General features: G+C 25.4%; 2 protein-coding genes across 2 annotated transcripts; one reads left to right on the top strand and one right to left on the bottom strand.

Annotated features, from left to right (window-relative positions):
- Positions 1–11,365: 11,365 nt before the first annotated feature.
- On the bottom strand, positions 11,366–11,479 carry Bm1473 (Uncharacterized protein; the record flags this gene model as incomplete). Its single annotated transcript, XM_043082680.1, has 1 exon — positions 11,366–11,479. A coding segment is annotated over one exon (114 nt), but the record flags the coding sequence as incomplete, so codon positions are not given.
- A 977-nt stretch (positions 11,480–12,456) lies between these two features.
- Bm10775 (Zinc finger, C2H2 type family protein) lies at positions 12,457–20,628 on the top strand (the record flags this gene model as incomplete). Its single annotated transcript, XM_043082679.1, has 13 exons — positions 12,457–12,523; positions 13,145–13,217; positions 13,386–13,527; positions 14,247–14,327; positions 14,724–14,804; positions 15,278–15,434; positions 15,784–15,904; positions 16,017–16,080; positions 16,433–16,518; positions 16,701–16,809; positions 19,095–19,326; positions 19,490–19,660; positions 20,459–20,628. 13 exons carry the CDS (start codon positions 12,457–12,459, stop codon positions 20,626–20,628), a joined length of 1,554 nt encoding a protein of 517 aa, XP_042938613.1.
- Between the last annotated feature and the right edge of the window lie 233 nt (positions 20,629–20,861).

Here is a 20,861-nt window from a genome sequence, read left to right as displayed (position 1 = left end):
TTTTTTTCATTTTGTTTTTGAGCAAAATGAAGTATTGCAAAAAAAAATGGTTGACACAATTGTGTCACATATTTTAGTGTCATTTCTTCAGAAACATTCATTCTTACTATCTGATACCAATGAAATGAAAAAAAAAAAAAAAAAAAAAAAAAAATGAAAATAGTCTAAATATTTGAATCATTTTGCTAGAAATACTTTCTTCACTTTTTTTTTTTTTTTTTTTTTTTGTTTGTCTCTTTTTGGTTTTATTTATTCTGGATGAATGATTCTATATATGGTCAGTTGACATCATGTGACATGTGACAAACGAACGGTTTGTCATTCTCTTGACCATCAACCAGTAGTAGCAGCAACATACATATGTCTTTGTAAAAAGTTGTAAAGTCAAGAAATATGGTATGAAATGAAAGACATTTATTCATTTGTCCTTTCTTTTTTTTGATATTCTGTGACAGGATGTAATCATCGGATGACTAATTCGTATAGCATAGTCGAGAATTGAGATGTGACATGCTAATTTCACTATACTTTGAGAATTTTTCCTCTGAGACAGAACAATAATATATATATTTGCTTATTGCTATCGGTTTAAAAAAAAAAAAAATGAAAGGAAAGTATTGGAGAAAGGGAGAGGACAGAACCGCCCAAGGAAGGCAAATGAAAGATGTATGTCTAGACATCTCCGCCCACATACTTCTTCTGCTTCTTGTCCAATCTCGGATTTATATTATTATTACACTCGATAATAAATTCAGCAATAAATGTATGCAACCTCCTCGTTCATATCCATTTTTTTTCTATATGCATTATATTAATGAAATGATAGGCTTTGTGAGCACTGTACCGTACCGCCAATCTCGAGATTTGAGCTCTTTTGTCCTGCTGAAATTTTTTTTTTTTGCTGAAATTGATTTTAGTTAATCAAATTTCAAAATTTGAAAAGTTTTCCGGATGGAAACCTTCTGTTAGTATCATTGTAAAAGCATTGATAATTTGATTAGTGTAATCTTAGCTTGAATCGATAATATAAATTTTTACACTTTTGGATTTTCCTAGAAACAATTTATTTTCCGGTTTCATCGAGAATCTTTTTTTTTTTTTTTTTTTTTTGTCTGAATTATAATGATATGAAATTTTTCAAATATTTTATGAAAAATATTTTGAGATTTTAAAATGGAAAATTTTAAAGTCGATGAAAACATCGATTTAAATTCATACTTTTAGAATAAGTTTTGAATTTTTCATTCTTAGTGCTTATATAGGGTCGGGTATTTGTTTTTTTTCTTTTTAATCAGATATTGATTAGTGATTTTGATATCAGATATCAGATATTAGATATTGATTAGTGATTTTGGTATCAGATATTAGATATTGATTAGTGATTTTGGTATCAGATATTAGATATTGATTAGTGATTTTGGTATCAGATATTAGATATTGATTAGTGATTTTGGTATCAGATATTAGATATTGATTTTTTTTTATAACTTAGACAAGACGGAGACTTTCATCTCTTTTCTCTCTCTCTCTCTCTCTCTCTCCCTCTCATTCAATTTACTTTTCTATCTTGCTTAAAAAGCAATAATAATTTGAATTTTTACAGTGTTATCAGAATTTTTATGTTATATATTTAATTAACAAACATTTTTATATTATATTTAATTAAGAAATTTTTTTTTTTTATTTAAATTTTTTTTATATTTAATTAACAAACATTTTTATATTATATTTAATTTTTTGTAAATATATATTTATTTAATTAATAAAATTTTTATATTATTATTTAATTAATAAATTATTCATATGCTCAAATTTGTTTATCATTAGAAAAATTAAACTAATGATTATTTTAAAGAAATTACATTCATTAATATTTTTCACTCTTCAATACATCGATTTCTTTTTTTTTTGTTTCATTTTGCATTTTAAAAACAAAAAATTGATCTTTGATCATATGCATATTAGTAATAATAATAGCTTTAAAAGCTTTTTGTAGATAGCTATTTGCTTGCATCATTAAATTTCACAGAAATTAATGATTAATCTAAAAAAAAGAGCGATCCATTATGATTGATTTTTTGATCAGTTTCAATTGATTGATCATTGTAATATCATCAGATCACTAAATATCGATTATTACTGATCATCCATAGGGATAGTTGAGGAAATGGATGGAATATTATAAAGCAGAAAATTGATCAATTCAATTCATAATTAAAATTAAGTATTACTTATTAGAAAAGTAAGAAAGAGTAATATGCATCCCTTTTTACTTGTTTAGTATTTATTAAATACAATTAGAAAATCTCTATTGATTGCTTAATAATTCCCTGTTTATGTTAGCATTTTAATGATATGGTGACACAGAGAGAGAGAGGGAGGGAGGGAGGGAGAGAGAGAGAGAGTAAAGTAATTAGTAGTAATATCGAGTTAATAATATTGGATATCTCTCGAAACAAAGAGGAAATGATTCTTACTTAATAGATAAATTTTTTTTTTTTTTGATGGTAATTGTTAATTAGCGCAATTGTCCTTTACTTGGCAAAATCACTTCATCATTACTAGTAATATATTATTATCATTAGTAATTATGCAAGTTACTGATAAGTAGTAAAGTTTGACATTTGAATATAATTAATTTTCTAATCGTTAAAGATGTCAATAAGCGCAATTGTCCTTTACTTGACAAAATCACTTCATCATTACTAGTAATATATTATTATCATTAGTAATTATGCAAGTACTGATAAATGGTAAAGTTTGACATTTGAATATAATTAATTTTCTAATCGTTAATGAAATCTTTTTACTATTGCTAATTCTACTTGTCCGATTAATTTAGTATAAATTTAATATATAAAAATTTTAATATAAATTTAATTAATATATTTATTTAATTATCAAATTAATTAATTTATTTTTGATAAAAGATAAACATTAAGTTATTTTTTACTTATATATTTTTTTGGAACATTAGTAATTTGCATTGATGAAATGAATCTGAGTAAACTTTTGATTACTTTCATATTTGTACTATATTAAGAGAGGGAGAGAGAGAGAGAGAGAGAGAGAGAGGGATTACTCTCGCAATTTCTTTGCATTTTTCTTTTTTGGCATATTTTTTGTTATTAGTTTATACTAAATATTTTATCAATAATTTTTTTTCAAGTAAAAAAGTTAAAAAAAAAAAAAAGAAAAAGAAAAATATTATATTATAAGGTAATTAGTAAAAATTCAGAAAATTTTAATTTTTTATTCCTTTTTATAGATTGGAAAAAAAAATTTAAATTTTAGGATTAATTTAAAAATTTTTTTACTTTAATTTGCAAATGTCATTTTTCACTCCCCCCTCCTCCCCCGCCCCCGCCCCCTCGGTGATATATTTTACTGTAAAAAATTAAATATAAAAAAAATTTTTTTTTTTTTTTAATTTAAATACGAATGGAATTAAAAATGAAAAAAGAAGGATTAGTGACCAATGGGGGGAGGGCGGGAGGGAGGGGATTATTGGCGATGAAAATTTTCTAAATTTTTCTTTCAACATTTTTTGAAGATAAAAAAAAAAAATATATAAAAGGAAAGAAAGAAACTTATTTAACAGTTGGAAAATTTAATTTTAAAATATCCCTTTTTTTTTTTTTTTTTTTTTTTAAATGAAGCTTAAATTTGATAATTCGAGATTTTACATTGTTTGTGACATTCGAGATGGAATTCATTGTTCAGTGATAAATGATGATAATTTATTTTGATTATTTTGACTTCAAATTTGTGGGTAGTTAAATGTATAATTGTTCTTCCTCAGTCATTTTCAATTTCTGATCCAATTTTTGATCTATAATATTCAGGTCAAAATCCATAAAATTGAATCTAATCAAATTAAACATAAAATATAAAGAAGCTATCACTAGAATATTTCACACTCCCTCTATGATCATTTTTGATCAGAAATTAAAGTGATAAAAAAACTTTATGAAATATTTTGTAAATTTTAAAATTAAATAAACAATGAGCTAATTAGCATAAGTTCATTTTAAAATCGATGAAATATGATGACAGAATGTAAAACTTTAGAAATGAATCTTTTTCTTTTTTTTTTTTTTTTTTGCAAGGTACAAGAAGGTACAAAACCATTTTTAATTATTCGTTGAATTGTTTGTTACCTTTTCTTTCATCTGTTAATCCTTTAGTCAATTATTTCTTTCATTAAAACCTAAATTTCATCAAATTTTTAATAAAGAACAAAAAAAAAAAAAAGTTTACAAAAAAAGAGTAATTTAAGAATTATGTCGAGATTTCCAAACATTTTAATTACAATTCTTTTAAATGTTTCTCTTCTCTTTTAAACTTTTTATATTAAAAAGAAAAAAAATTAAACTATGTTAAATTAACATTCCGTTCTGCGATGATTGTTTACAAAAAAAGAAAGAAACGATGCATCAGATATGTGATCAGATAATTTCAAAAATCTTAGAGTAGAAATATAAACCAACAAAGAAATAAAATGTTTATGATAAAGTATTACTAATCATTTCTTCAATTATCATTTCAAGATATTTTCATTCAGTTGAAAAATATGATTTTGTGTTAAAAGTAAAATAAAATATATATGTGACAAAAAAAGTTAGCCAAATCTGTTAGTGTCAACTACTTATCAGTACTTAATATTATCATTGTTTTCGATGTCAACTACTTATCAGTACTTAATATTATCATTGTTTTCGATGTCAACTACTTATCAGTACTTAATATTATCATTGTTTTCGATGTCAACTACTTATCAGTACTTAATATTATCATTGTTTTCGATGTCAACTACTTATCAGTACTTAATATTATCATTGTTTTCGATGTCAGCTATCATTATTATTACCACTATTATTTATTACTGCAGTTATCATTCTTATCATAATTATAATTATCATTATCATGGTAATTGCTCACTGGTGACTATTATTTATCATTCTTATCAGAATTTTAATTATGATTGTCATGGTCATCTTATCATAATTATAATTATCATTATCATGGTAATTGCTCATTCATGATTATTATTTATAATTATTATCATAATTATAATTATCATTATCATGATAATTGCTCATTGATGATTGTTATTTATCATTCTTATCATAATTATAATTATCATTATCATGGTCATCTTATCATAATTATCATTATCATGGTCATCTTATCATAATTACAATTATCATTATCACGACAAATACTCACTAATAATTATTACTTATCATTATCATTGCAATTATCAGTAAGAACATTTCATTGAATATTGTTAGAAATTCATTCATTTGCATAGTAAAAATTTCTCACATAAATGACATTTTCGTTTCGTTTCTTTTTCTTCGTTTTTTTTTTTTTTTTTTTTTTTTTTTTTTTTATTAATGATTTGTTATTCATTTCTGCTATTTAATATCAAACAAAAATCGTATAAAAAAAAAGAAGAAGAAAAGAGATAAGGAAAAGAGAGAATAAGTCGTTAGCAAATTTCTTCTCATCAATAATCTTTTTTTTTTTTAAATTTGATTATTTTCTTTTTTTTTTTGATAATCTTTTTTTTATGAGGACGAGAAGAAATTCCTTATCACATTTTTCTTTTGCTTTGCTTTTTCTACTTTACTTTTTTTTTCCTCTCTCTCTTCTATCAATCTCTTGCTTGTTTAAAATTATTCGATTTGTAAAATTTATCATGCAAAAATTTGTCAAGTAAGACCATATCCGGCAGAAAAACGTATAAGCGTTTATTTTCCTGATTTTCATTGTCACATACGGTAGTGGTAGTGGTACGATAATGATGGGTGACAGGGTAGGATGAAAGTATTTTGAGTATTTGTGGGTTACGAAGAGAAATGATTGATGAATGACGGACGGATGTACGGATGGACGGATGGACGGACGGACGGACGGACGGATGACAGAGGAGAATAGTTAACAATTTAAAATTGATTGTAGTGGAATTTTTATGCTTCTCAAGCAGATGTTACCTTTACGGTTTAAGATTTGATAATTGATGTCACAGATAGATAGAAGAGACAAAAGTAAACAACTTGTTTATCGTAGTTAAATTTTCTGTTGTTTACCTTAACTTTGATAGTAAACAACAACTTTTATTTACTTCCAACTTTTCATCAGAACAACAAGAAGTGGCACATTTCACAACAAACGCTTATTATATATATCAACAAAATTTTCACTCATATTTATTTACTCATTTCGATTGTTCATTTCTAGCAAATTAGTAAACTTACTGATAGATATATAAATGAACGTTTAAAGGACAACTGTTTGTGTCATCCTAATTTGATGTTTGTCACTTTAATGATAACTGATCACAAGCATATTTATCTGATGATTTAGCTAGGCTATTTGTTTATTTGTTGCAAATTGCGCCCTTTGCGTTGAAATTACACAGGGCGGTTAGATGGCGAAGAGAAGGGAACAATCCTTTTGCGCTCAAATCTTCCCATTCCAAGAAGCTATTCTTCTACTTCCAGCTCCATTTTACTTCCCTCCATCAACTAGCGCCCCACCGATCGTTCCAACCATTCCTCTCTCTTCCAGTTAGTGTCACCAACCCAACAGACAACAACACGCCTACCATTTGCGCCCTGCAATATGCAAAAATGTTTGTCTGTCTGTCTGATGACGTCGTGTGTGTGTGTGTGTGTGTCTGTCTGTGTCTGTGTGTGTGTGTAGATGTTTATATGTCAAATATGTTTACATTGTTCAATGTCGCGACGTCTAGTCTCAGTCTCGTTCTATTTTTGACATAAACACAAATATCGGATTGAATTCAGAGAGAGGGAGAGAGAGAGAGAGAGAGAGAGAGAAAAGAAGAGAGGTTAAGGAGGAAACAATGCATTTGAAGATTGTTATGCAAAGAGACAAACAAAAAAGATACTACTGCTTGTTTGTTAACTTTTAAATTTGTTGTTAGGAGTAAATGACGTATGTATGCAATAAGAGGAAGAAAAGAAAAGAAAGCATTTGATGTGATCGTCTTACCGTGTGATCATCTCTTACCGGATTAACTGGAATCGGATCGAATCGGATCGGATCGGATCGGATCGGTGGTGACAATTATAGCTGTGACAAATAGTGCGTGGTGGTATTGACAGGTGACGATGGTAGGAGAAGGAGGAGGAGAAGGACAAGGCTGCGTGGTTAATGTTTGTCGGCAATGTCCCATTTTCAGAAAACAAAAACTTGATGCAATGGACGTTTTGGGTGTGTGTGTGTATGTATGTGTGTGTGTGTGTGTGTATGTGTGTGTGTGTGTGTGTGTGTGTGTGTGTGTGTGTGTGTGTGTGTGTGTGTGTGTGTGTGTGTGTGTGTGTGTGTGTGTGTGTGTGTAATTTTGAATTTTCATTAGAATTGAAATTGTAATTCAAAAAAATTAAATTTATCTTTCATTTTCAATTTCATCTTTTTTTTTTGTTAATATCACAAGTAGTAACAATATGTATGGATGATGATATCATAACAGATGGTGTCAAATGTCATTAATACTTAGCACTAAAAGGTTAAAGGTTAAAGGTTAATGTTAACCGATGAAAGTAAACCCTTATAAGCATATAAGATGATTAAGTGCTGGGAGAAAGAAAAGATAGCTGAATAATGATAATAGCTTGAAGAAATTTTAATTTGAAACAAATTTTTAAAAAAAAAAAAAAAAATTGAAAAAAAAAGTTTTGCATTGCCTTTTTTTTTTTTGTTTATTTGTAAACAAAAGATACTTAGTAGTATGATAATTGGGATATTATATTAATTTAGAATGTAATTTTGTAAGAAAGAAAATATTTATATTCCTTTCAGACTAAACAAACTTTCTGAGAGAGAGAGAGAGAGAGAGACGAATCTTTGCTTCTGTTATTGTTGTAGAGTGTTGCATGCATGCAAAACATGCATGCATGCAAGTTTTGCATTTTATCGTGCTGCTTATTTCTTCATATTTATTACACTCATTCACAAATTCAAATCCTAGAAGAAATGTATAAAATTTAAGAACGATTTTTCGTATATTTAATGAATTTTGTAAATATAATTGTCATATTGTCACATTATTGATTGTCTTAAAATGCTGCGCTGTTGTTGAATGATTAATTTTAATTTTACTTACCAATAATAAATCTATTTTTCAATTAATTTTGAAAAGTGATTGATCGTTATGATGAAAAATAAGTAAATAAATAAAAAGTTAGATGAAGAGAATTAGCATATTTGACATCTTCAGTTCTTTGCTTAATTACTTATTACTTTTAGATTAAAGTGTTAGTAACACTGAATGACAAATGCCCTTCAGACTAATTTCACTGATTGATTTTAAATTATTTGTTGTTAGACCATTTTCATTTACAGCAATAATTCAGCTAATATTTTAGAGGCCAAAACAAAAAAATTAATTGCCCAGTACTTTTCTCTCATTCTCTCATATTTTCTTTTTATTTTCTTATAAGAAAAGAAGAAATTTTGGAAATTGCTTTACTCGGTTGGGCTTAATTTCCTTGTGCGGAAAATGCTTTTGGCCAGAATGAATGATGGAAAGAAGATAACAACAAGCAAAAGAGAAGTAAACAAAGCCTAAAACTTGTATAGCTGATTTGTTTCAAAAAAGTTACTATTGATGAAATGTGTATGTGTGTGTGTGTGTGTGTGTGTGTGTGTGTGTGTGTGTGTATGTGTGTATGTGTATGTATGTGTGTATATGTATGTGTATGTGTTTGTGTGTGTGTGTTTGTTTGTTTACAAACGAAGGGTCATTCTCCACTGATTTGTTTACAATCTTTCCTGAATATATTATATTCATCTTAGATTATTTGAAGATATTTGTATAAGAATAAACTTACTTATAATCAAAGATACCTATAATCAAATGAACTTACTTGTAATCAATGGTACTTAAAATCAAATAAACTTACTTGTAATCAATGGTACTTAAAATCAAATAAACTTACTTGTAATCAAAAATTGAGGAAATGAAGATGAGATGGTAATTGAAGAAAGAAGGTTTTCTTTTTTTTAGAGAAGTAGATGATAATTTGAGGAAAGTTTTAGAGTAATTAAGGAAGTTATAGATTGTATTTTATTATCTATTCTTTTTGTTTATTCTTATTAATTAACTAAAGTGGTTTAAAAAAAAAAAGGCTATAATTACTTTTAGTATTACAAAAGGTAAATTAGCTATTGTTCAATTTAAATTTTAGCATATTATTCATTCAACTACATCTGTTATTTCAAACTATTTTGTAATAAAAATGAGAAAAAAAAAAAAAGAATGGAAGGAATTTTGTTTACATAAAGAATGAGTGAATCCCTTTTTCTATGTTTGGCTGTTACTGTTATCAATCTTATGCTATGCTAACGAAATGAACTAATTGATTGATGACAATTGGAAATGTTTGCTTCGTAATATTTGTCATCGTGATGAAACCAATATGATAATGTCGAAGATAAGACACACACACACGCACACACACATATGTTTCTATTATAGATTGAAAAATTTTCTTCAATTACAGCATTTTTTTGCTTTTCTTATTGTTATTTATTTGAAACATTCTTGCGCATTTCTTTTCCATTTTTTTTTTCCGCTTCTTTTACTCAGATTATTCAGGAAAATAAACCAAATGAAGTGAAAAACAATGAAATTTCTGAATGCAATTTACCTTAATAATTAATCACATACCTTTTAATACCTGGTTTAAAAGAGTTTTATGAATGCTTAAAGGTGAAACACCTTGCTGAAACACCTTTCCATAATGTCATTTTGTTTGTCATTCTTCATAGCAGACGATAACATTGACTATCGATAGTGCATGCCATCGTCTAAATCAAAATTCACCATCATCATCATCAGCAACACTTTACCAAATACCGTACAGAAGAAGCCCTCTCTCTCTCTCTCTCTCTCTCTCTCTCTCTCTCTCTCTTGTGAAAAAAAGAAGAAAATAATTGGTGTGGTTGCAAAGAAATGATCAACAACAACAATAACAACAACAACAACAACCTGTCTGTTGCTTCTTCTTGTTCATGAAGAAGAAGAAAGAAGAGAAGTAGTTATCACTTTACAATGTATCAATTAGCTTTTACTTACTTTTATCAAATTCAATCAAATCAATGATTGTACTATTTCATATCATATTATTCTATATCATCATTTTTTTTTTCCTTTTTCTATGACAATAAGTATTACTAAGCAATTAAGAATATATTAATAAGAATGAAATATTTTTTTTTTTTTTTAATTGATTTTATGGTACTTTTAATGTTATAAAGTTACATTTGCGCTCTATAAAATTACATTTGCGCCACACTTGAAAGCAATATGATCGTTGTACGTTGAGTGGTACAAAGGTAGTAGTACGTAGTGCTACGTAGTAGAATGATGAAAGTTAGAGGAGTGTAATTGATTGGTTAGCTTGGTTGATTGGTTCATTGGTTCATTGGTTGGTTGGTTGGTTGCTTATCCATCTGAAAATGTTTGCACGGCTCCTTTTCATCTGTTTATATGAATGAGAATAGTGCTGTGCTATTTGAAGCAAGCTAATATGCATTGCATTTGCATATTAGCTTGCTTGCCTACCTACCTGTTATTATACTCTCTTCTACAAATGAAACACAAATGCTTTTACTACTTTATAATTTTTAGTTTAGAGTAGAGTAGAGTAACATTTACTACTTTATCATTTTATAATTTATAGTTTAGAGTAGAGTAGAGTAACATTTACTACTTTATCATTTTATAATTTTTAGTTTAGAGTAGAGTAGAGTAACATTTACTACTTTATCATTTTATAATTTTTAGTTTAGAGTAGAGTAGAGTAACATTTACCTACTAAATTCATTAGTTTACTCAATTTGTTTATCCAAAAGATATACATTTGTTATCATATCATTGATAAAGATAATTTTCCTTCATTTAATTAGGTTCTCTGTGTTGCGTTACTTACGATTTACACGTTACGTACGTATCGTTACGTGTCGTTCGTTACGTATAAAATAATGAAATATTATTAACTAATTGTAACATTTTTCTTCTTTCAGTTTGCAAAATATTTTGAGGACGCATAAAAGATCTAATTGTGCGTGTAATTAAATTAATTCAATCAAAGCAGTATCTCACAAAAATCAAAAAAAAAAAAAAGATCGACAATATTTATTCTCATGCATTATTGTTGTTGTTGTTGTTGTTGTTGCTGTTATTGTTACCTTTATGCGTAAAAAGTTTACAAATTTTTAATTTAATCTTTTGAAGAAAAAAAAAAAAAATACAAAAACGTATATTATAAAACAAATCTAAAATTGTAGCAACAGTGGCGGTAAAGTTACCATCTCAGACAAACAATACGAACCGGTGAAGTAGTACCTGTTGAAAGTAAACATTAGCATAAGTACAGGTAACTGAAACAGCAGTAACAACAACAACAACAACAACAGCAACAGCAACAACTATTACCATTATCATTATCACTAATTACCGCCAACAATTGTGACAATACAGTTTGCTTATCATTTCACTGTTCAGTTTGTGTCGATTAGATCAAAGTTAGTTCAATTTGACTGAAACGAAAGATAATTCTTCTCATTTTTATAATTTTTAAAAAAAAGGAAAATGAATTTAAAATAAATGAGTTAATTATTTTTTTTTTCTTTGTTTGATACCTGTATGTTAATATATACTACTAGCTAGTAGTAGTAGTAGTTGTGATGTTAGTTTGTAATTAGTACCAAGTTGTGCCTGTCCCTAAATATGCCATCTCATTCTCGAACAGAAAGAAGGAACTTAGAAAATAAATAAATGAAAATGACAAACAAAAGAAATTTAAAACATTCCAATGGCTATTATCATCATCATCATTATCATTACTTACTTCAAATTAACTATTATCAATTTGATTGATTTTTTTTTCTATTTCTTCTTATCATTATAATCAGTTTGAAATGAAAAATAGCAAAAAAAAAAAAAAAAAAGAAAAAAGTGGAATTAGTAAAAAATTTTTATTTTAGATAAAATAAAAGAAAAAAAAAAATAAAAAAATGAAATCTAAAAGAAACTTTCAAAAATTTTCCAATGTTATATTACAAAAAAAGAAAAAAAAAGTTAAAAATTGAGAAGAAAGCAAAAATTTGGGAATTATTTTTTCTTATTATTACTACTATCAAAGTAACATTCACATTCACACTTTACCTTCATCAATAAAAGTTTTAGTTTAAAAAAAAAATTGGAAATATTCTTTTTTTTTTTTTTTTTTTTTTTAAAACCAATAAAAGTGTTTGATAATTTTCTTTCTCAATTTTCTTCACTAAATTTCTTCTCCTCTTTTTTTTTTTTTTTTTCAATTTTTATTTAAATGAATGATAAGGTGTAGTAGGAATAAGAACAAAGAATTTTTTATCAGGAGAATTGGATCAATTATCGATCAGTAAATATCAGTTCAACAAATGTTAATGTATAAATATATGATGTGGTCATTAAATATAGCATTTTTCATCCTTATCATCCTTTCTGGTTTGTTTTTCTTTTTTCATTTTCAATTTATTTATTTTTTTATTTATTTATTTTCATTTTCAATTTATTTGTTTATTTTCATTTTCAATTCATTTATTTATTTATTTATTTTCATTTTCAATTCATTTATTTATTTATTTATTTTCATTTTCAATTTGTTTATTTTTTTATTTTCATTTTCAATTTATTTATTTTTTATTTATTTATTTTCATTTTCAATTTATTTATTTATTTATTTATTTATTTTCGTTTTCAATTCATTTATTTATTTATTTATTTTCATTTTCAATTTGTTTATTTATTTATTTTCATTTTCAATTTATTTATTTATTTATTTTTCAGTGATATTTGCATATTCCCAAACAATAATAAATAAATGTTAAAATATTAGTTTTTTTTTCAGTGAAATCTCTTCATTTAATCAATGATTTAAATGTTTCTTTTTTTTTTTTTTTTAAGAAATAACAAAAATCTTAGAATACTCCATGGAAATTAAAAAAAAAAATTTTTTTTTGAGAATTTTTAGAATTTAAAAAAATGCAAATGTATTTCATAAATTTATTTCATTTTTTACAATAATATAATTCATTTAATGAATAATTTTTTTTTTTCTCTTTTAAGAAACACATTCATCAGGTGTTGCTATACATGAATTATTAGAGCAATATCTTGGTGTCGCATGTCAACGAGAAAGGTTTCACTTCTGATTCACTTGAAAATATTTGTTAAAATATTTTTTTAATGACAAAATGAGATTGACATTTTTTTCGTTTTGTTTTTGTTTTCTTTTTTTCTAGCAAAAATTTATGAATTATTTTTTGTTATCAAATAATAATAGGTTAATTGATGTGTAATTTTATAGGATAAGTGTACAGTTAACATTCAACCGGAAAAGACATCCGGAAATGACAAAATCAATTCGTGAAATGATTTGGCGTGGTCGAATGTGCATTGGAGATGATCAATCTGGCTCATGTTGTTCACAACTTAATATGATACAAGATGTAAGCTAGCATTTTCATTTTCATTTTTAACAATAAAATATGAACTTAGAAGTAGTTGGCCGAGAGTGACAAAGGTCATGACCCGATGACCAAACTTGTTTATCTTCTATCAAGCTTGTTTATCTGTTTATTAGTTGCCCGAGAGTGACAAAGGTCATGACCCGATGAACTGTCATCGGTTCTTAATGAGCATTGTGAATCTATCAGACTTGTTTATCTTCTATCAAGCTTGTTTATCTGTTTATTAGTTGCCCGAGAGTGACAAAGGTCATGACCCGATGAACTGTCATCGGTTCTTAATGAGCATTGTGAATCTATCAGACTTGTTTATCTTCTATCAAGCTTGTTTATCTGTTTAGTAGTTGGCCGAGAGTGACAAAGGTCATGACTCGATGACCAAGCTTGTTTATCTTAATTATGAAAAGAATAGAGTCATTTATTTATTTTATTTATTTTTTTTTTTTTTTTTTTTTGCTAGGAGGAAAAGCTATCACTTATTTGACATTTTTTTTATTACATTCATATGATCACATCTGTTCTCGAAGTAATTATAATTTTTAGTTTATTTTAGACAAATGCTAATCTCTAAAATAATAATTAATAGTATTATTTATCAACAAAATTAATTGTCCAATTATTCATTTTAATTTTTTTCTCCACAAAGATTTGTACTTTGTTTTTTTAAAAAAAAAAAATTTTAAATTTTTTTGATATTTCAGTATCATGTAGTATTAGTTGGCTATAGTAAATGTGGTATAGAGAAGACATTCTTTGCTGGTGGCTTCAATTTTATTGCTAAGGTTAAAATTTTTTACATTAAAAAATTTATATCTTTCTTTTGTAAACAATTTTTTTTTTTTTTTAATTTTATCATCTCGTATGATTTAATTTGATTCAAATATGGAAGTAGAAGTTTACGTAAGCGTACGTAAGCCTTATCTACTATTATGGCTTATTTACCTACGTGTTAGCTAATGTACATAACTTATTTGTAGTTGAAATTTATTTACCTACTAAACTAAAAGCAATTAAAAAAAAAACAAATTGTGGTTGTATTAAATTACGTCAAAAATTATTTCTTAGTTCAAGCTAATTGAGATAGATGGATGATTTCTTTTAATATTTATATTAAATTTTAATTTTTATATTAAATTTTAATTTTTATATTAAATTTTAATTTTTATACTAAATTTAAGGTTTATTTCTGGGGTATTGGTAATGTAAATGAGCAATTTGAGATACAATGTGCGGTACCATTCGTTGAATCTCACGTTAAAGTAAGTTTTATTTTTGATAAACAAATCTCTTCCATATTTTTTTTTCTTTTTTTTTTTTTTAAAGTTATTTTCAGTAGAAAATTCATTTCAGAATAAAATTGTTGTAATTTTTTTAAAAAAATTTTTTTTTTTGCTTCTTTAGTATTTTTTCTTTTAGTTGCAAAATTTTTAATGTGTAATAATCAAACGAATTGATTTAAAATTTTACAATGACTCAAATGAAGAATTTTACAAGAGTTAACGAATTAAAATTTAATTTTAATTTTACATCTAGCAAGCAAGATGGCTAATTAATTAGATATTTGTTCATCTTTGATGTTATCTCCTTTGATCACTTTACACAAGAAGAACCGCCATATTATCTATGTATTGATTTTATAGGATGTCAATTGATTGATCGATCAATCGATCAATCGATTGATTGATTGATTGATTTATTTTTGTAGATAATTTGTTGTCATTTATTTGTGCAGGCAAAAATGATAGCATCTCGTAAACCGATCCGGTTATCATCTATGGATTTTGTTAACATTCATCAATCATCGTTATCATCAACGCAACCACTTTCCGTCCGGTTAGGAAGTAATTTGCATATTGCTATCGAACCAACTCTTGAAGGGATGCAAAAAAGTAAGAACCCTTTCAGTACTAAAACAGTATTTAATTTTTAAATATAACATTTTCTAGAAGAAAAAACCAAAAATAAAAATTTTGATAAGTAAATTGTACTCAGTTGATTTACTCTAAATAAGTTAGATTAACTCTTTGCGAATATTTGTTCTGGATCAGTTAAGATAATTTAAATTATTTGTATGAGAAGAAAAATTAAGTAATATGTAGAGATATGCAAAAAACGGAATTGAAATAAGGTTAGAAATCAGGTATGTCATATCAATTTCTTGATAATATTACAAACTATCATATCACCAAAAAAAAAAAAAAAAAATTTATTAAAATAATAAAAAAAATAATTTTTCAGGATTACACACATATCCATTACGCTGTTGGATTACCGTTCCTGAAATTGTTATTCCTGAAACAGTAACTTCTGCTACTTCTGGCAAACAATTAGCAAATTCTGTTGTAGATTTAGCTCGTAGGTTGGTATTAATTTTAAACTTTTTTTTTTCATTTCTATTTTTTAAATTTAAATTTAGTTAGTACTTATTTTTTGTAGAGTTAAAAATAAAAAGTAAGTAAATTTGTTTGCAGATATTTCATAGAAGATGGATGTCCATCTACTGATCATAATTCAGTGTTAGCATTTTTAGAACAAGTAAGTTATTCCTGTTATTTCAATTAAAATTTTTGTTTCTGTCTCTAACTTTTTATGGCTGCATTGGAATCCTGAAAACGGATCATGAAACAGGAATAAGTACCTTAAACGTTTAAACGTTAAAAAACGTTAAAAAAAAAAAAAAAAAACAGGATAGGCTTATGAAAAAGCATACGAAAATTTTTAGCAATTATCAGTAACAGTAGTTATACCGTATTTCTTCTCAATTACCGGATTATAATACCATATCTTCTTTTCTGAATTCATCATATTAACCATAACTCTGATTATAATTTACCACTCCTTTAACTTTTAACTTTTTAACGATTCAATTTTTTTTTTCCGATTTCAGAAAACGGGTACTGATCGTTATGCGGAATGGACTAAAATAAAAATTCCAATTACTCGTAATTTAATTAGCTCTTCATTATTAAATGGGTTTGTTTGTTGTTTGATTTTAATTTCTAACAGTTTTCAATCTCATTTCAATTTGAATAATACTAAAGAATTTATTGAAACAAAAAAAGAAAAAAAAATTCTTTTATTTTAAATGAAAAAAAAAAAATATTATTATAATTTTCATTTGTTTCATTTGAAAAATTCAAAATTATTTATTTTAGATCGGCGGTAATTGACGACGATTCCACTGAATACGGGCGCATTTCGCTTCATTGCGATGTAATTTTCTGTACAGCTAATAAATTAAATGGCTTTCAAAATACTCCAACAGTAACGTTTTTTTTGCTTATTGTCTCTCTTTCTCTTATTTTATTTAAATTTTAAAATTTAATTAAAATATCCTTTTAAGTCATACTTAAACTTCCTTAGTTTCTTATTCCATAAAAAAAAAAATCTCATAAATTGAGTAAGTAGAATAAAATAAGAAGTAAGATTTACTCTAATGATTTCTCTTATTTTATTTAAATTTTAAAATTTAATTAAAATATACTTTTAAGTCATACTTAAACTTCCTTAGTTTCTTATTCCATAAAAAAAAAATCTCATAAATTGAGTAAGTAGAATAAAATAAGAAGTAAGATTTACTCTAATGATTTTAATTTTTTTAATCTTTTATTATTATAATTTTTTTTTTTTAAATTTTATTTTGTTTATTCAACATTTGCAATTATTAGTGTATTAAATTTAACTAATTTAATTTGATAAAATTTGAAAAAAAAAAAAAAAAAACTCCATGAATGCTTCCCTTATTTTTTTTATCAGTGAATAAGATAAGATTTTTTTTTTTTTTTGTTTATCATAGCTTTTCTTCCTTTTTTTATTTAACCAAATTTTTCATTGAAATTGAAAAGAACGAATACGAAATGTCAACTTTAATCTGTCACATCCTTCAAAAAGTTTTTTTTTTTTTTTTGTTTATTTAATTTATTTCCATTCTTTTCATTCATTTTTTTTCTTTTTTTTTTTTTTTTTTGTTTATCATAGCTTTTCCTCCTTTTTTTATTTAACCAAATTTTTCATTGAAATTGAAATTTTAATTCAACTTTAATCTGTCACATCCTTCAAAAAGTTTTTTTATGTTTATTTAATTTATTTCCATTCTTTTCACTTTTTTTTTTTTTTTTTTTTCATATCATAAACTTCAAATTGTAGCAATTCGTTCATTCATCTTTAATCACTTCAATTATTTTTTTTTTTAAAAAAAATTTTTTGAAAAAGTGAAATAATTTTTTTTTTATTCGTTTTTGAAAAAAAAATTTTTTTTTAGAGTATCACTGGTCGGTACACTTTCAGTTTTAAATGCTTTTGAATTCCGTTTTTTTTTTTTAAAAAAAAAAAAAAAAAAAAAAAACTTTGACTTTTAAAATTGACAACTTTAATAAATGTTACACCTCTCTCTCTCTCTCTCTCTCTCTCTCTCTCTCTCTCTCTCTCTCTCTCTTTGCTTGCTATTATTCATCCATCAATCCCTCAAGGACAAATTCATCATCACCACCGGGTCAAGGTAAATTCGACACTTACTGTGATGTCGTGTAGAGCGATAGACGAGCTCTTCAGTACTTTTCAAATAATTCAACCTACTTTTATAACTATTTTATGTATGTGTGTATGTGTCTGTGAGTATGTGTATGTGAGTATGTGTATGTGAGTATGTGTATGTGTGTATGTGTTGTTAATTATAAGTATTAAACGGAAACGGATAGCATGGAGAAACTTTTTAAAGGAAATAAAATTCATAAATTACTGTTCATAACATTTTATCATTTGTTAGATAAATTAATTAGCGTTCAAATTTTTTTTTTCCTTTATTTCATTATAAAAAAAACTTTGAAATTTTTTTTTTTTTTTTTGTTAAATTAAAATTTCTAAATAATTTTTATATTTGATATGAATTACTTTAATTGTTTATAATTTTTATTAGAACATTAAGTTTATTTATTATCAATTCGATTATTTTTTATGTATGTGTCACCACAATATGCTAATTGCTTAATTCTAACAGATTTCTTCTTGTCATTCCTTTTCGTAAAACGTATAAGTAAAATTGTTTGACAGATGTATGTGACACATATGTTGACAGATGTTTTTTTTTTTTTTTTTTTTGTTGTTACTATGATCGAATTACATTTCTCGAATGCTAGAAATAGTTTAGCAAAAAAAAAAAAAAAATTAGTTGAATGGATGTTATCATCGTTGTATGTATAAAATGCTATATTTGAAGTGATCGGAAATAATTTTAAATTATTGTTTACAGTGTAATTAAATTATTAATCTTATTTGATTACATATTTGATTAGTAATTAATTGAAATAGATTTAAAATTAGCCAAAATTGAGATATTTTTTTTTTATTAGTTTATATTCAAAATTAAATTTTTATTTAAATAAATTAAATTACAGTAGACAAAATTGAGATTTTTTTTTTTTTTATTAGTTTATATTCAAAATTAAATTTTTATTTAAATAAATTAAATTACAGTAGACAAAATTGAGATTTTTTTTTTTTATTAGTTTATATTCAAAATTAAATTTTTATTTAAATAAATTAAATTACAGTGTCCACGAGCATCGTTCTGTTCATCAACATCCAATGATAGGCGACATTTACCAACTTGGATTGAGCCTTATTTACACCAAGCAATAACAGTTAGTTCAAGTTCAACAATTCGTATTCTTCTCACAAATGCTACTGAACCATCGTTGGATAATGATGATAATGATGATGATATATCAATTTCTGATGAATTAATTGCTGAAAATGATGATAATCTTATCAATGTTGCATATGGTAAATTTTTTATTTTCCATCACAAAATTTTAAATTTATGATTAAAATTTTGAAAATTTTACAAAAAAGAATGCTTTTTTTTTTTTTTTCTTTTGATAAATAAAAAAATATTTTATTTTAATTTGAAAAAACCATCAATGTATGACAAAAAAAAAATTTTTAGATTCAAAATGTGCTAAAGTATGTGCTGTAGCAGTTGAGAAAGCACTAAGAAAAGAAGAAGAATGTCATTTAGATGGTATTCCATTGTATGTTGTCATCATAATTGCTGTCATATCATTTGCTTTTGGTGTCGCATTTGTGGCTACCTTATGGTTAATACATAATAAGACAGGTATGATATGTTATTACCTTTGGGTAGCAATTTTTTTTTTTTTCTTTTTGCTTATGCTCAAATAAAATATGTAAAAATATTAATTAAGATAATTAATTAGTAGTGATTATCAGTAATTTAAAATTGAATAATAATCAATAAAAAATAAATTCAGTAATTACTTGAGTAATTGATAAATGACTCAATGCTCAAATGAAATATAAGGAATGTTAATTAAAATAATTAGTTAACAGTGATTATCAGTAATTTAAAATTGCTCAAATAAAATATAATTAAGATAATTAAGATAAGTAAGAATATTAATTAAGATAATTAATTAGTAGTGATTATCAGTAATTTAAAATTGAATAATAATCAACAAAAATAAACTCAATGACAAAGAAAAGAAAAAAAAAACTTTCAATTGAATTTTTTTTGTTTGAAATATTTTATTATATGAAATTAATATTAATTTAGTTAAACTGAAACTTACTGTAATTATTTGAGTAATTGATAAATGACTCAAATTATTATTTTTGGATAAACATTACTCATATTTGTCATTTATCAGTAATCAGTTGATTAAATGCCAAAAGTTAATTTAAAAAGAGGACAGAATTTGTAAGATTTATGACTTCTGCATAATTAAAATCTCATACAACTACTATTAAATGAAATACGTTGCAAAACAAAATGTTGTTACTCTTTTCCGGTTTTCTGGAAGTGCAATAACTTGCCGGATATTTAATTTATGAATGCAATTTGAAATTTAAGAATAATTATTTTTGATGAAAAAAAGAATTGATGATAATTTTATAGATCCATTACGGAAGATTCGTTGCGCTGATCGAAATAGACGTGGTATGCCATTAAATGCAATTTATCGAGATTCAGTTATTCGACCATTAAATAATGCCAACGCATTTATGACCACGTGTAGTGCGTCAATAGCGGAACGAGAACGTTTGGTCTGTGATCGACCTCAATAATTGTCAACGTTATAAAATAATTTATGACCACGTGTAATACGTCAATAGCGGAACGAGAACGTTCGATCTGTGATCGACGTCAATAATTGTCAACGTTATAAAATAATTTATGACCACGTGTAATACGTCAATAGCGGAACGAGAACGTTTGATCTGTGATCGACGTCAATAACTGCCAACGTTATAAAGTAATAATAATAATAATAATAAAGTAGTAGTATTATCAATGTTTT

This window comes from Brugia malayi, assembly GCF_000002995.4.
Source record: "Brugia malayi strain FR3 genome assembly, contig: Bm_007, whole genome shotgun sequence".
In the NCBI taxonomy this organism is placed as follows: Eukaryota; Metazoa; Nematoda; class Chromadorea; order Rhabditida; family Onchocercidae; genus Brugia; species Brugia malayi.
Note: the sequence above shows the minus strand (reverse complement) of the source record. Positions and strands in the feature narration are given on the sequence as shown.